General features: G+C 46.7%; 1 protein-coding gene across 2 annotated transcripts in view; it reads right to left on the bottom strand.

Moving 5' to 3' along the window:
- Positions 1 to 12240, bottom strand: part of COL5A1 (collagen type V alpha 1 chain) — a 404609-nt gene that overhangs the window by 277740 nt on the left and 114629 nt on the right. For both annotated transcript variants that reach the window (XM_054997811.1, XM_054997812.1), the window contains exon 4: positions 8390 to 8552. In XM_054997811.1, the coding sequence (XP_054853786.1) occupies positions 8390 to 8552 (163 nt within the window). The remainder of the gene's footprint in view (positions 1 to 8389; positions 8553 to 12240) is intronic.

Genomic DNA, 12240 nt, shown 5'->3' with positions numbered 1-12240 from the left:
ATGCCGCACAGGGCAGTTTGCTCTCATTGGCTGGAGGGCCAGCTAGGCTAGGCGCATGCTGGGAGATGTAGTCCCATGGGCACCATAATTGCAGGCACGTTTAGGAGCAGTGACAGACGCCCGGTGGGAGCCGGCAGGCACCTCGCGCAGGGGAAGGAGTCGAGCTGGCCAAGGGGAAGTGCTGCAGCTCTTGCCCCAGCAGAAGCTCCATGGCTGGGCTGGGGCACCCATTGCACCCACCCCAAGCTGAAAGCATGCATGCATGGCCACCCTCATGCATGTGTGTGTGTTGGTGGGGGGAGATGAGCATTTACTGGACCCTGCCGGTAGGGATGGGAAGGGGGTGAAAAAATATGCATAGGGCCGGGGGAAGGATAGACCAGCCAGTGATCCTGGTTCCAGGCGACCAAAGTGTTTCTCCACCTCATCCACGATACTGGGTTGCCAGACTCCAGGTAGTAGCAATAGAAAGGGCAGTTACAGGTAGAGAATAACAACCAAAGCAATAATCCCCGCAACAACACTATACCCACTATCAATCAATGTTCTTCATACAAACGCAAATGCAACCATGTAACTACTTATGTTTATCATACACAAGCCCCTAGTCCCGGGCAAAAAACCTCAATACAATGTTTCAATGTTTGCAAATTTACAGAATGGAGTACATAACTTAATATACATAAACATACAGGAGATTGTTCACAAATAACAAACTGTTATGTCCCAATATCTTAGGGAAAACAATGTATAGTCCCAATTCCTCAGGGAAACCCCTATAGTGCAGTTCTTTCTTAGTGGGGTAACCACTGTAAGTTAGTCCATATAAGGCTCGTTTTTGAAATTCAACGTTGGGCTGAAGACGAGCCTTATGTGAGTATGAACGCTACCCACGCTACGTCACTGAGTGTGGTGGAAGCAGCAACAATATAGCTGGCCCAAAATGGCTGCTGCAGGAGATGGAGCCAGCCACAAAATGGCTGCTACAACTTACCTTCAGTCACCCAGTGAAGATCCTTGTGCTATGGAAGTTGTTTCTGCCAAAGTAATCTTTTTTAAAACCATAGAATCATAGAATTGGAAGGGGCTTTACAGACCATCTAATCCAACCCCTTGCCAAATGCAGCCTAGAGCATCCCTGACAAGTATTTGTCCAGTGCTTCTTGAAGACTGTCAATGATGGGGAACGCACCACACCTCTAGGCAGCTGATTCCACTGCTGGATTACTCATAACATGAAGACGTTTTTCCTAATGTCTAGCCTGTACCTTCCCTCCTGTAGTTTAAACCTATTGTTTTGAGTCCTGTCCTCTGTTGCCAACGAGAACAGCCCCACCTGGCCCCACCCACTTCCCAAATACTCTTGGCAGGCTCCAGAAAAGGTGTCAGCGGGCACAATTGTGCCCACAGACACCACGTCGGGGACTTCTGATTTAACTCATTTAATTACATTGCACCATTTCTCCACAACTATCAGGTGCCACCTACTCCTTAAGCCAGCGTGGCCACTTGTAAGTAGTGCCACTGCTTGAGCTGAACAGCGCGTGGCAGGACAGCTTCCCTCCAAGCAAGGATGAGGGGACAAGCGTAAACAGGGCCCCATCTGTACCAATAAAGCTGCTGTTTCTGTAGTGGTGCTTCTGAAGAATTCAGAACTCAGATTAGAATTAAATAGGCCTGTTAAAAATGCCTTCATCCATATACAGATTCTGTGTATGGTTGAGCCCTTTCATTTTCATTCCTTGAACCTGTTCTGATTGCTTCAACATTAAGGCAAATGATGGATTCGGTTTCGTTTTCTCAGCCATGTCGGACGCTCCTCTCGCTGGCTCGAGAGGAAGCGGCCGAGCACCCTGTCCGGGCGGCTGATCTGTGAAGATTAGCCCCCAAAACTCCCAGTGAGGGAGGCTGGGTCCGGGATGCTGCGGGAAGAGCCCCCCAGAATCAATGCGGGGGGTTAATTGCCCGTTTGTCCCTACGGAGGCCGGCGGACGTGCGCGGCGCCTCGAGTGCTGCCGGGCCATGAGAAACGGCAAAGAGCAGAACTAGGCGAGAGCCTACAAGTAAGCGAATTCCTTCTGTTATTACAAGCGCACGTGAAGGAGAGGTGAAATCTGAAGCTAAGAAGGCTCACTCTTCCCCTTTGCTGAGTTCCAAAATTTGGTTGGTGCCCCCCCCCCCCCAAATGGCAACAAAAAAACAAAGTCCTGCCCTTGGCAAGTCAGTTTCGGCTGCCTTAAAGGGAGAATCGCTGGAGGAAATAATACGGAGGGCGGTTGGTGAAGCTATAAAACCCTTTGTTGACAAGCTGAATGAAACAGATCAAAGGGTGGGCTTAATTGAGAGCGAAGTGAAAACCATCAAGGAAGCAGCGGGGGGGGGCAGAGAACTCTGCTCGGGAAAGTGCGTCACTCGTGAAGGCTATGAATAAAGAGCTTAAACTGGTGGAGAATCAGTTGATCGGGCTACAAGTGGAACGAACACAGACAATTTTGCGCCTCCAGAATGTGAAAGAGGAGGAAAACGAGGATTTATGGGGTCTTGTCTCGGAACTATTGGCGACACCCGCGAGGGCAACTAAAGAAGAAGTAAAAAGCGCCATTTTGGAAGCCCGTCGGGCTACCTCAAAATATGCAATGAAGCGTCAGTTGCCGCGCGAGATCATCATCAATTTTTCATCTAAGAGGATCCGGGACACTATCCTATACAATTCATACAATGCGGATTTGGACTTCTTGGGCAACAAAATTAAGATATTGAAAGACGTCCCATTTCTAGTTCGGAAAAGACGTTTTAAGTATAAAAAGTTCGCAGCTCTTCTGAGAGAACGGGGAATAAAGTACAAATGGTTATTCCCGGAAGGAATCTGGTTCAGCCATAAAGATCAAGCCTTTAAGATATTATCAGAAGATCAACTAAGGGATTTTGAGGACAGGAACCCAGAATTCCAGTGCACCAAACAAGACGAAAAGGAGAAGTCTGAGGGGGAGGGGGAGGAAACGAGCACTGCGGCTGCAGTTGCTCAGAGAGAACTGCGTCCGGGACCCAGGAGGGGAAGAAAAATTTAACTTGAAATTAAATTGTAATTTGCATTTAGTAAGGTCAACCACTCCATCAATATAATATAAAGCTTTAACTTTTGAATAATGGCAGTATGAAGGAAAAACAGAAATGTAGTGTTTAGTGTTTGTAGGGCACCTTCCCCTTTTTTCCACCCCTCCCTCCCTTTTTTTTTCCCTCTCTTTTTTCCCATCCCTTGTGTTATTGTAGTCTTTTGTAGTCACTGTTTTGTAGGGTATGTATGTATGTAGTAGTTGTATGTTAGATATTGAAAAATAAAAAAATTATAAAAAAAAAACAAAACATTAAGGCAAATGGTTCAAACTCCCTCTTAGAGCCATTTACTATTCCTTGTAGCAGTAAATTCCATAACTTAAGTGAAGTGTATAGCTTGGCTGTTCCTGATACTGTACAAGAAGGGACAGTAACCCTTTCTGACCCTAGGGGGCTACAAGGAAAATTCTAGACATAAAATCCTAAACTATTCTTCATAAACCCATCTAAATTTGCCTGGTATGCAGAGAGCTCTTTCATTCCCGCACAAGGCCCGAGAAGATTCTCTCAGAATTTTGCATGCATCCTTCCTCAAGCACACATTAGGCATCCTTGAATTCTGTCTTTTGCATAAGAACCTGAAGCCAGGAAGATAGCAAAAAGGAATCAGGTTATGGAGAGAACCTGGAAGGAAATAGAGGCTCCATCCTCTGCAGCTGCCTCTATGGCCTCCCAATTCTGTTCCACAAACAGCTCCTCAAACCTTTACTTGTTATTTTGTTGAAGGGGGAGAAACACGCTCATGGACTAAAACTAGAGACGGGCACGAACCGGCATAATGCCAAACTCTGTGGTCCGTGGTTCATCACGCTTCACGAACCACAAACCACGAACTTTCACAAACTTGCCCGTTTGCAAACCGGTATGTTCGCTTCCTGAAAATGGTACTTCTGGATCAGCAGGAGGTCTGTAGAAAGCCCATTCCCTCCCCCCCTCCTGTTGCCTCGGAAACTGATTGATCGGCGCCAGGCTGTCTGCAGTGATGAACCGGAATACGAACCAAACGAACCAGGCTAAAATTTGTCACGGTTCATGAGAAATGAGCTCCCACAAACCGCTAGTTCATGAAACACGAACCGGCCCAGTTCATGAAGAACTTCGGTTCATATTTCGGTTCAAGTCCGCCTCTAACTAAAACTCATTAAGTATATTTGGGGTGGGGGAGTTGACAGCTTCTGTAATATTATTTATTTCTCCATTTTAATAAATAATGCAACTAAATAAACAAACAAACCTAGTAACCTAGTCAGGGAAATGCTCTTTTGTGGTTAAGATTAGCAACCTCCCAGAGACACCTGTGCAGCCTACAAAAACACTACCTGTAGCAAAATGAAGCAAGAGTAACAGAAACCTCTGCCCTGGGCTCAAAATGGGGATCCAAGTTCAGCTAGCAAATGAACAGCTATTAAAACAGAGTAATTTTGTGTGAGATGTTCTTTTCAAAGTGGAATAACTGAGCGCTTTCCAGAGGCTGAATGGAAAGCCAGACAGCGGTCTGCTCGGAAGCAGAGGGAGGCCAGCAAACCCAGCTGAGCAGCTTCTCTTTGGCCCTCAGCACTGGCACAGGCCCTGCTGTTCCAACCCAAGAGTGGGAAGGAGGAAGGGATGGGGGTCGAAGGGCCGTACACGAATGGTGACTTCCTGGAGCAGCCGGCCAGGCTGCAAGCTCATTACCGAGGTGCGCTCTATTCATATCATTTCTGAAACAAAACAGAAATGTTTCTTACATGAATCATGTGTAAAGAAAGAGCTCAGGCCCCTGTAGGCAATGCATGGGTGTGTTTTACAAGCAGGTAACATGAGATGTTCAACAGTAGCTGCCAACAGGTGTTTGCACAGCAGCTTCTGAGCAGTGAGCATGTTGGATTTCAGTAGCTGTATCCCTGGAGATCTGCAGCCACAACTGTCCTATGCTTGTCTGCTGGTCCAAAGCACAAAAGCAGTGACTTCCAAACTTATCACACTCTTTCCTAGGTCATGCTCATCATCCAACTGCTTGCAAAGAAAGACTTTCACATGGCTGTCTCTCTTTTGCCAGCTGCAGGAAATGTCTGTAGTGGAACAGCTGTGAAAAAAAGCAATGTCTGGCTGACACTTAACACGATCCAGTTTTTGACCGGGGGGGGGGGGGGGCGCGGAAAGATAAGTCTAGCTTTTAGGACAGTGATGAAAACTGTCGACTGGAGTCCTATTCAATTGCTGAAACCTACCCTGGCCGTTCAACTACATAATACTACCAGACACTCCATAAAATTGCCAAATATGGATGATTCCATTACAGAATAATGAGAAGCAGGAGAGGAGGACATTGTTCCATAGTGGAAATCAAATCACTGGGCTGCCAGATGTTGCTGTTGTTGTTCTAAACATACAAGCCAGCAGAAGGGTTTGCATGTTCATGCTTTCCTACTCCCTACATAATTCATCATTAGTATAAAAAACAAGAAAAACACAGTATATGGATTATCAGTTCCTGGACACCACTGAAAGCCCTGACATGCAAGCCCTAAAAGGTCTTTCTGAGAACATCGCTTCTGATGGGGGCCTCTATATGCTACTGTCAAGTGAGTTCTTCACAGGCCTTAGGGGAGCTTCTTTTGATTTTAAAAATACTAAATATTTCTACTCTGCTCCGTTAATGTGACATTTCTGGAGCAGCCAGCAAGTATTTTGAAAAAGACTGCAAAGCTAAAACAAAAACAAACAACACAAAATAAAACCAACAGTCTGGAGAGCAGAATGTATTAACGTATCATCTTACATTTACTGCATTGTCTTGTAATCCACTTTCTGCATTATGGCATGTCCCACCTTAGACCCGTGTTTTTTGCATTGTTTTCTAATTCTGTAATGCCAGTTCTGTTGTATTGTTTAGTGGATGTCTTATTCTATCTTGGTCTTTTTAAAATCTTGTAAGTGCCTTGAGACTCAGCAAAAAAAAAAAATCATAAATGAAGTAAATAAATACATAGAACCGAACAACTCTAAAATAAAAGACCAGAGTAGTTAAAAAAATCTTTTTAAATGCCCCAAGGAACAACTTTAAGGCAACCAAAAAGACCAGCATACCTGGTTAAATTTATCCTCAAAAGGCAGTGTGAACTATCTGAAAGTATAGGGTGGACCATATGCTTGGTAGAATAAACACGCCTTCATCTGGTGCCTCAAAGGCAACAGATTTGGTGCCAGGTGAACTTCCTTAGGAAGATGTTCCAAGGCTTTGGTGCCATAACTGAAAAGGCCATTGTTTGGCGCCCACCCACCTGACTTGTGAACAGGCAGGACAGTAGCATACGGGAACAGTCAACCATTCAGGGAATAATCTTTAATACCAGCACTTTGCTGTACCCAGAAGCAAACTGGCAGCCACCAAAGGACTTCCAGCTTTGGTGTAATCTGACCTCTCAGACTTGCCTCTGTCAGCTGTCTAGCTTTAGTGTTCTGAAACAGCTGAAGCTTCTAAACAATCTTCAAAGGAAGGCACACATAGTGTGTCTTCACCACTACCACTGCCACTGAACTTCCTTAGGAAGATGTTCCAAGGCTTTGGTGCCATAACTGAAAAGGCCATTGTTTGGCCTTTTCTTGTGCTCTAGACCATGTTGGCCATATTCATGGTAGGTCTCCCTCCATCTGCATGCCAGCCATTTTGGTCCCAGTTCCTCAGTGACCCAGGGAGCCAAAGGGGCTTGAAGGACCCCAAGGAGCCACTGTGTCAGTTGGCACCGCCATTTCCTTGATCAAGAGGTCAAGCAGGATGTGGACAGGACCACTAGCCAACTGTCAGGAATCCACCAGGATATGTCTGACTCTGGGGGGCCAGCCATTCAAATCAATCCTCCACCACAGCAGAGGTTCGAAAGCTCTTCAGGTCTGATCCTCACTATGGTCAGACCATGGCAAAGGAACCATAGAGATATCCACCACTTCTGAAACACATCATATTTGATCAGCACAGAAAACCTGATTGAGAGCCACATGAGACGCCAGGCACATGTTCTTCATGTGTCGGGTTCCGTAAGATTCCCTGAGTAGTGTAGTCTTACAAAGAACAGACGCTCGATGTGATTCTCCACCAGGGGATGAGAGATGGGAGGGATTCTCTCCCTCTCTCTCACACACACACACAACACAACACACACACAAAGCCTCAGCTTGGGTTTTCCTCTGGGAGCTCGGGGGGGGGGGTGGTAACAGGAGGCAGGAAATCCAAGGTGGCTTTTTGCAAGAGAGAGAGAGAGAGAGAGAGAGAGAACAAACACTGGGGGGGAATATGCAGCATGAAATGCGCTCTACAAGACGAGGCTTGGTGTACTGGGAACATTAGGAAGGCTGCAAAAATGCCTGGGTGGGGCTGGAAAAAGAGACACCCCCCCCCCAGCACGATCACACCACTCCCTGTGTTAACAGGGAGTTGCTTGCTCTCCACCCTCTAAGAAGGTCATCACCTGCTGAACGCTCCTGGGAACACTTCAGACAAAATGGGGGGCGGCAGTGATGCTGGTTTCCAAAACAGCCTCCCTCCCTGATGCCCAAATCTCAGAAAGAGAGCGCAAGAAAGAGGTGCTTCCATCTCTCTCAAAACCCTCCCTTTGCGCACACACTCACAGAGGAAGGAGAGCTCTGAATGTCTTGCCCCACCCAGCTGACCAAGGGGTCTGCGGGTCATCCCATCTGGGTTGCTGCGCATCAGAATTCAACCTGCTCCAACCATCGTAACAGACCAAAAATGACCTGCTAAGTGTGCAGGAACCAAGAGGGAGACCAACAGCACTCTGGAGACGAACAGATTCCAGCATAAGCTTCTAGAAGTCAGAACTCATTTAATCAGAAGCATGAAGATGCACATCATGGTGCACCAAGTCCTGCTCTGCTCCTGTCAGAAGGACTTCATATGAACCTCCAGGTAAGAACCTCAGGGAGCTTAAATTGGAATAAGGGGCCCAGAGATTTGGGGCAGAATCTGAAGGAAGCTGGTTAGTCATGAGCAGAATGAGGGCAGATCTTGGAGGGGAGAGCTGAGGCAGCATCTGGTTAGTTATGGGAGAACCTGGCAGAGATTTTAGGAAGGTGATGTGGCTCAGTGGTAGAGCATCCGCTTTGCATCTGGAAGATCAACACCCCCCAGCATCCCAAGCACCACCATCTTTCCAGTCACTACCTGGAGACTCGCAATATGCACCTGAAAGCTCATGACTGGCAACCTGGACCAATCCGAGAAGGAACCCATATTCCCCCCTATCCCAAAACCCTTCCAGCCCTGCCACCCCCTTACCTCAAAGACTTCTTCATCAAGGATCCTGGTTCCAAATACTATTATGCCATTGACGTCAATGATAGGGTGGTCACTGCGGTCCAGGAACTTTGTGATCTTTTTTTTACAATCCAAAATCAAGGTGACATTCTTCCTGTGCACACTGATGGCTATCCGATGCCACCTGGGAAAGAAGAAAGCCCAAGAGAAGGTTAAAGATGGTCCTCCGACATTACCAAGGATGGAGTAGATGGCTTTGTGGATTCTACCCTCCCAGATTCTACACTTTGGGGAGAAAGATGGAGTATAAATGAAGTTACAATAAATAAATTAATAAAACTGACTTCCTGGGGAAACTATAATCTGCTGACAGCTTTCCAAAGAATACTATCTCAGCCACTATGGATGCTGACGTTCTGTGTATACCAACAACCACCACAAAGTTGGATTCCAAGTTAGCAGGAAAACAGAGCTGCACTTACCGTAATTGTTGTTCATGGACGTCTTCTGTGCAGGCACACATGGGACTGCACATGTGCAGGCCTGCCGTTAGGCAAAGTTCTTAAGCTAAAAAACCACTAGGGGGCGCCATCCTCTCCAGTGAGTTTTCCCGCCTAACATACCACCGGAGGCGGCGCCCCCTCACCCTCAGCTCTTCTGAGACACCGGTCCAAGGAAAGTAATGGATAGGCACAACAGGGCAGGAAGGCGGGTATGTGTGCCTGCACAGAAGACATCAATGAACAATAGTTATGGTAAGTGCAACTCTGTTTTCATTGTCTGTCTTCTGGTGCAGTCCCACATGGGAGATTACCAAGCTCTTACCTCTGTGGTGGGTGTGCTGTCTCTGGAATGACACGTAGTACCACCTGTCCAACAGCTCACTCTTGTCTTTCCCTCGCATCTAGGGCATAGTGCTTGGCGAACGTATCTGAAGAGGACCGTGTAGCTGCCTTACATATCCCTGTTGGGGTTGAGATTGTCGAAACTGGGAATAACTAGGGTACGATTGGTACCAATACTTATTCATTTTATATGGTTGAGAACAATAGGGGTATTGTTGAGCAGGTTGTTTTGGAGGGAATACGCCATAGGAGTCAGCTGCTTTGTAACATAATAATATTGCCTGAACCACCCATCTAGCCAGGGTTTGAGGATTGGCCTTATGCCCTTTTGGGGGGCCTGAGAAACAAACAAAGAGCTGGGAATCTGAACAAAAGGGTTTAACTCTGTCTAAGTAGAACAAAAGTGCCTGTCTCACATCTAAGGTACAAAGGGCTTTCTCAGCCTCCCTTGAGGGACCCCAGAAAAAAACGGGTAACACAATCTCTTGCACAAAATGAAACCTCGAGACCACTTTGGGCAAGAAACGAACTTTAGGCCTGACTACCTTTTCAGAATGGACCTTCAAATAAGGTGGATCCGCACAAAGGGTGGCTAATTTTCCCACCCTCCTTGCAGATGTAATCACAACTAGAAAAACCACCTTCATGGATAAATAGCGTAGGTGGCACGTGGCCAGAGGTTCAAAAGGTTTAGACATCAGTTTGGCCAGGACCATTGTGGTACTATGGAGGTCACTGGAGGAAATAGGTTATTTAAACCTTTTAGAAAAAGTTTTGATGCTAGGTGAGAGAAAACTGTCTTCCTACCAATGTGAGAATAAAAGGCTGAAATAGCAGCTAATAAACTTTAACTGATGAGTTAGAGAGTCTGCTATGTTTGAGGGACAAAAGGAATTCCAAAACTTCTGAAAGGGGGCAATCTATAGGGTCCAAACCCTTATCTTGGGCCCACCTGCTAAACCTATCCCATTTTACACTGGAGGATCGACGGGTGGACAGCCTGCGTGCATTCCGGAGGGCGTTAGTCACACCCTCTGAGAAGGAGCCTCCTGGAGGATCGACCACACAGCCAGTTTGCGTGTGTCTGTGCTGTGGCGCTACACTCCCTTCCACGACAGGAGGTCTGGACTGCTCAGTAGGTGCAGAAACTGGGTCTGTAGCCACACCAATCCATGAAACCATGGTTGTCTCAGCCAAAAGGGGGCTATTACTATGGCCGAGGTCTGGTCTGCTTGGATCTTGCTGATCACCCTCGTCAAGAGAGGGACGGGTTGGAAGACGTAGTACAGATGATCGGACCATTGAAACTGGAAAGCATCTCCTAACGACTCTCGGTCTGAACCACCTCTGGAGCAGAATTGGTCTAGTTTTTGATTGTCCATGGAAGCAAACAAATCTATGTCCAGAAGACCCCACGTTACAAAGATAGGTTCTAAAGAAGAGTCTTTTATAGACCACTCATGATTGTCTCCCCCTATTATACTCAGCTGATCTGCCAGGGTGTTGTTTACGCCCGGAATGTGAACCACTTGCAGCCAGGTGGAATGCTCTAGGGCCCAGGTCCATATCTTTATTGCCTCTCTGCACAGCGTCTCTGAAGCGGTGCCCCCCTGCTTGTTCAGACAGAACATAGTAGTGGTGTTGTCTGTGAACACCAACACTGTCCTTTCTCTCACGGCATCTGCAAATGAAGCCAGCGCATATAGAACAGCCTTTAATTCTAATAAATTGATGTGACACTCCCTTTCCATATGGTCCCACAACTCACATGTATAGGACCCTCACAATGTGCTCCCCAGACACTCGTGGAGGCATCTGTTGTTAAAGTGATGTCTGCTTTTCGATGCCCAAAAAGTATGCCCACGAGGAGATTGGCATCCTCAAGCCACTATTCAAGGGTTCTGAGGAGGCCCCTGGGAATACTAAGCTTTCTGTCCGAACTATCACATTCAGCTCTAAACTTAGAGATGAACCAGAGTTGCAAGGGGCACATCTTCAACCTAGCCAGGGGTACAACAGTGGTGGTAGAAGCCATACACCCCAAAAGGGTTTGCAAACTCTTGGCCGACTGAAACCTATATCGTCTGAAGTGAGTGACCAGCCCTTGTATCTTTTGTACCCAGTCCCAGGGCAAGAAACCCCTATCTAGAGCACCATCCAGCACCTCACCAATAAACTGTATTGATTTAGTGGGTGTCAGCTTTGATTTACTCTGATTCACAAAGAGGCCCAAGTCCAGACAGGTAGAGAGAGTTAAAGATACCTGTCTGGATACATCCTCTGCTGAGTGGCCAGGGATAAGCCAGTCACCTAAATATGGGTAAATACAACAATTCCTTGTCCTCTGATACGCCACTACTACTGCTACACACTTCGTGAACACCCTCGGTGCCGTAGACAGGTCAAAGGGAAGGGTGCAGTACTGAAAAATGTGGTTGTTATGGGTAAACCTAAGATACTTCCTGTGTTGTGGAAAAATTGAAATATGGAAATAAGCATCTTTGAGGTCTATAACTGCAAACCACGACTGTGGGGGAATGAGTTTCATTACTGTTTGCAGCGTGGTCATTCTAAATTTACGTGTCATCACAAACTTATTTAGACCATGTAGGTCCAGGATAGGACATAAGCCACCATCCTTCTTTTCCACCACAAACAAAGTGGAGTAGAACCCCCATTTTGACTCAGGTTCCTTAACCTCTTCAATAGCCCCTTTAGCCAAAAGGGCATCCAACTCCATTTGAATCCCCAAATGAGACACGGACTCAGAGGAAGGAGGGAGTCTCAGACTAGGTAAGGCCAAAAACTCAACTTTATAACCAAAATGTATAATATTTACACCCAAGTATCAGAGGTGATTCTGCACCAACTAGAATAAAAGGAACTCAGCCTCTCTCCAAACATGGGGGCTGAGCCCAGTAATAGTCAGAACTGCTTCTGGACGGCTTGCTGATCCCTAGGGGGCTGTTGTTGTGAGCCCTAATTACTCCTGTGCCCCTGCCTCTTCCTAGGGAAGGAAGGTTGTGG

Source organism: Eublepharis macularius, chromosome 14 (genome assembly GCF_028583425.1).
Source record: "Eublepharis macularius isolate TG4126 chromosome 14, MPM_Emac_v1.0, whole genome shotgun sequence".
Classification (NCBI taxonomy): domain Eukaryota; kingdom Metazoa; phylum Chordata; class Lepidosauria; order Squamata; family Eublepharidae; genus Eublepharis; species Eublepharis macularius.
The sequence above is the reverse complement of the archived record's forward strand: the minus strand, read 5'-3'. Positions and strand labels throughout refer to the sequence as shown.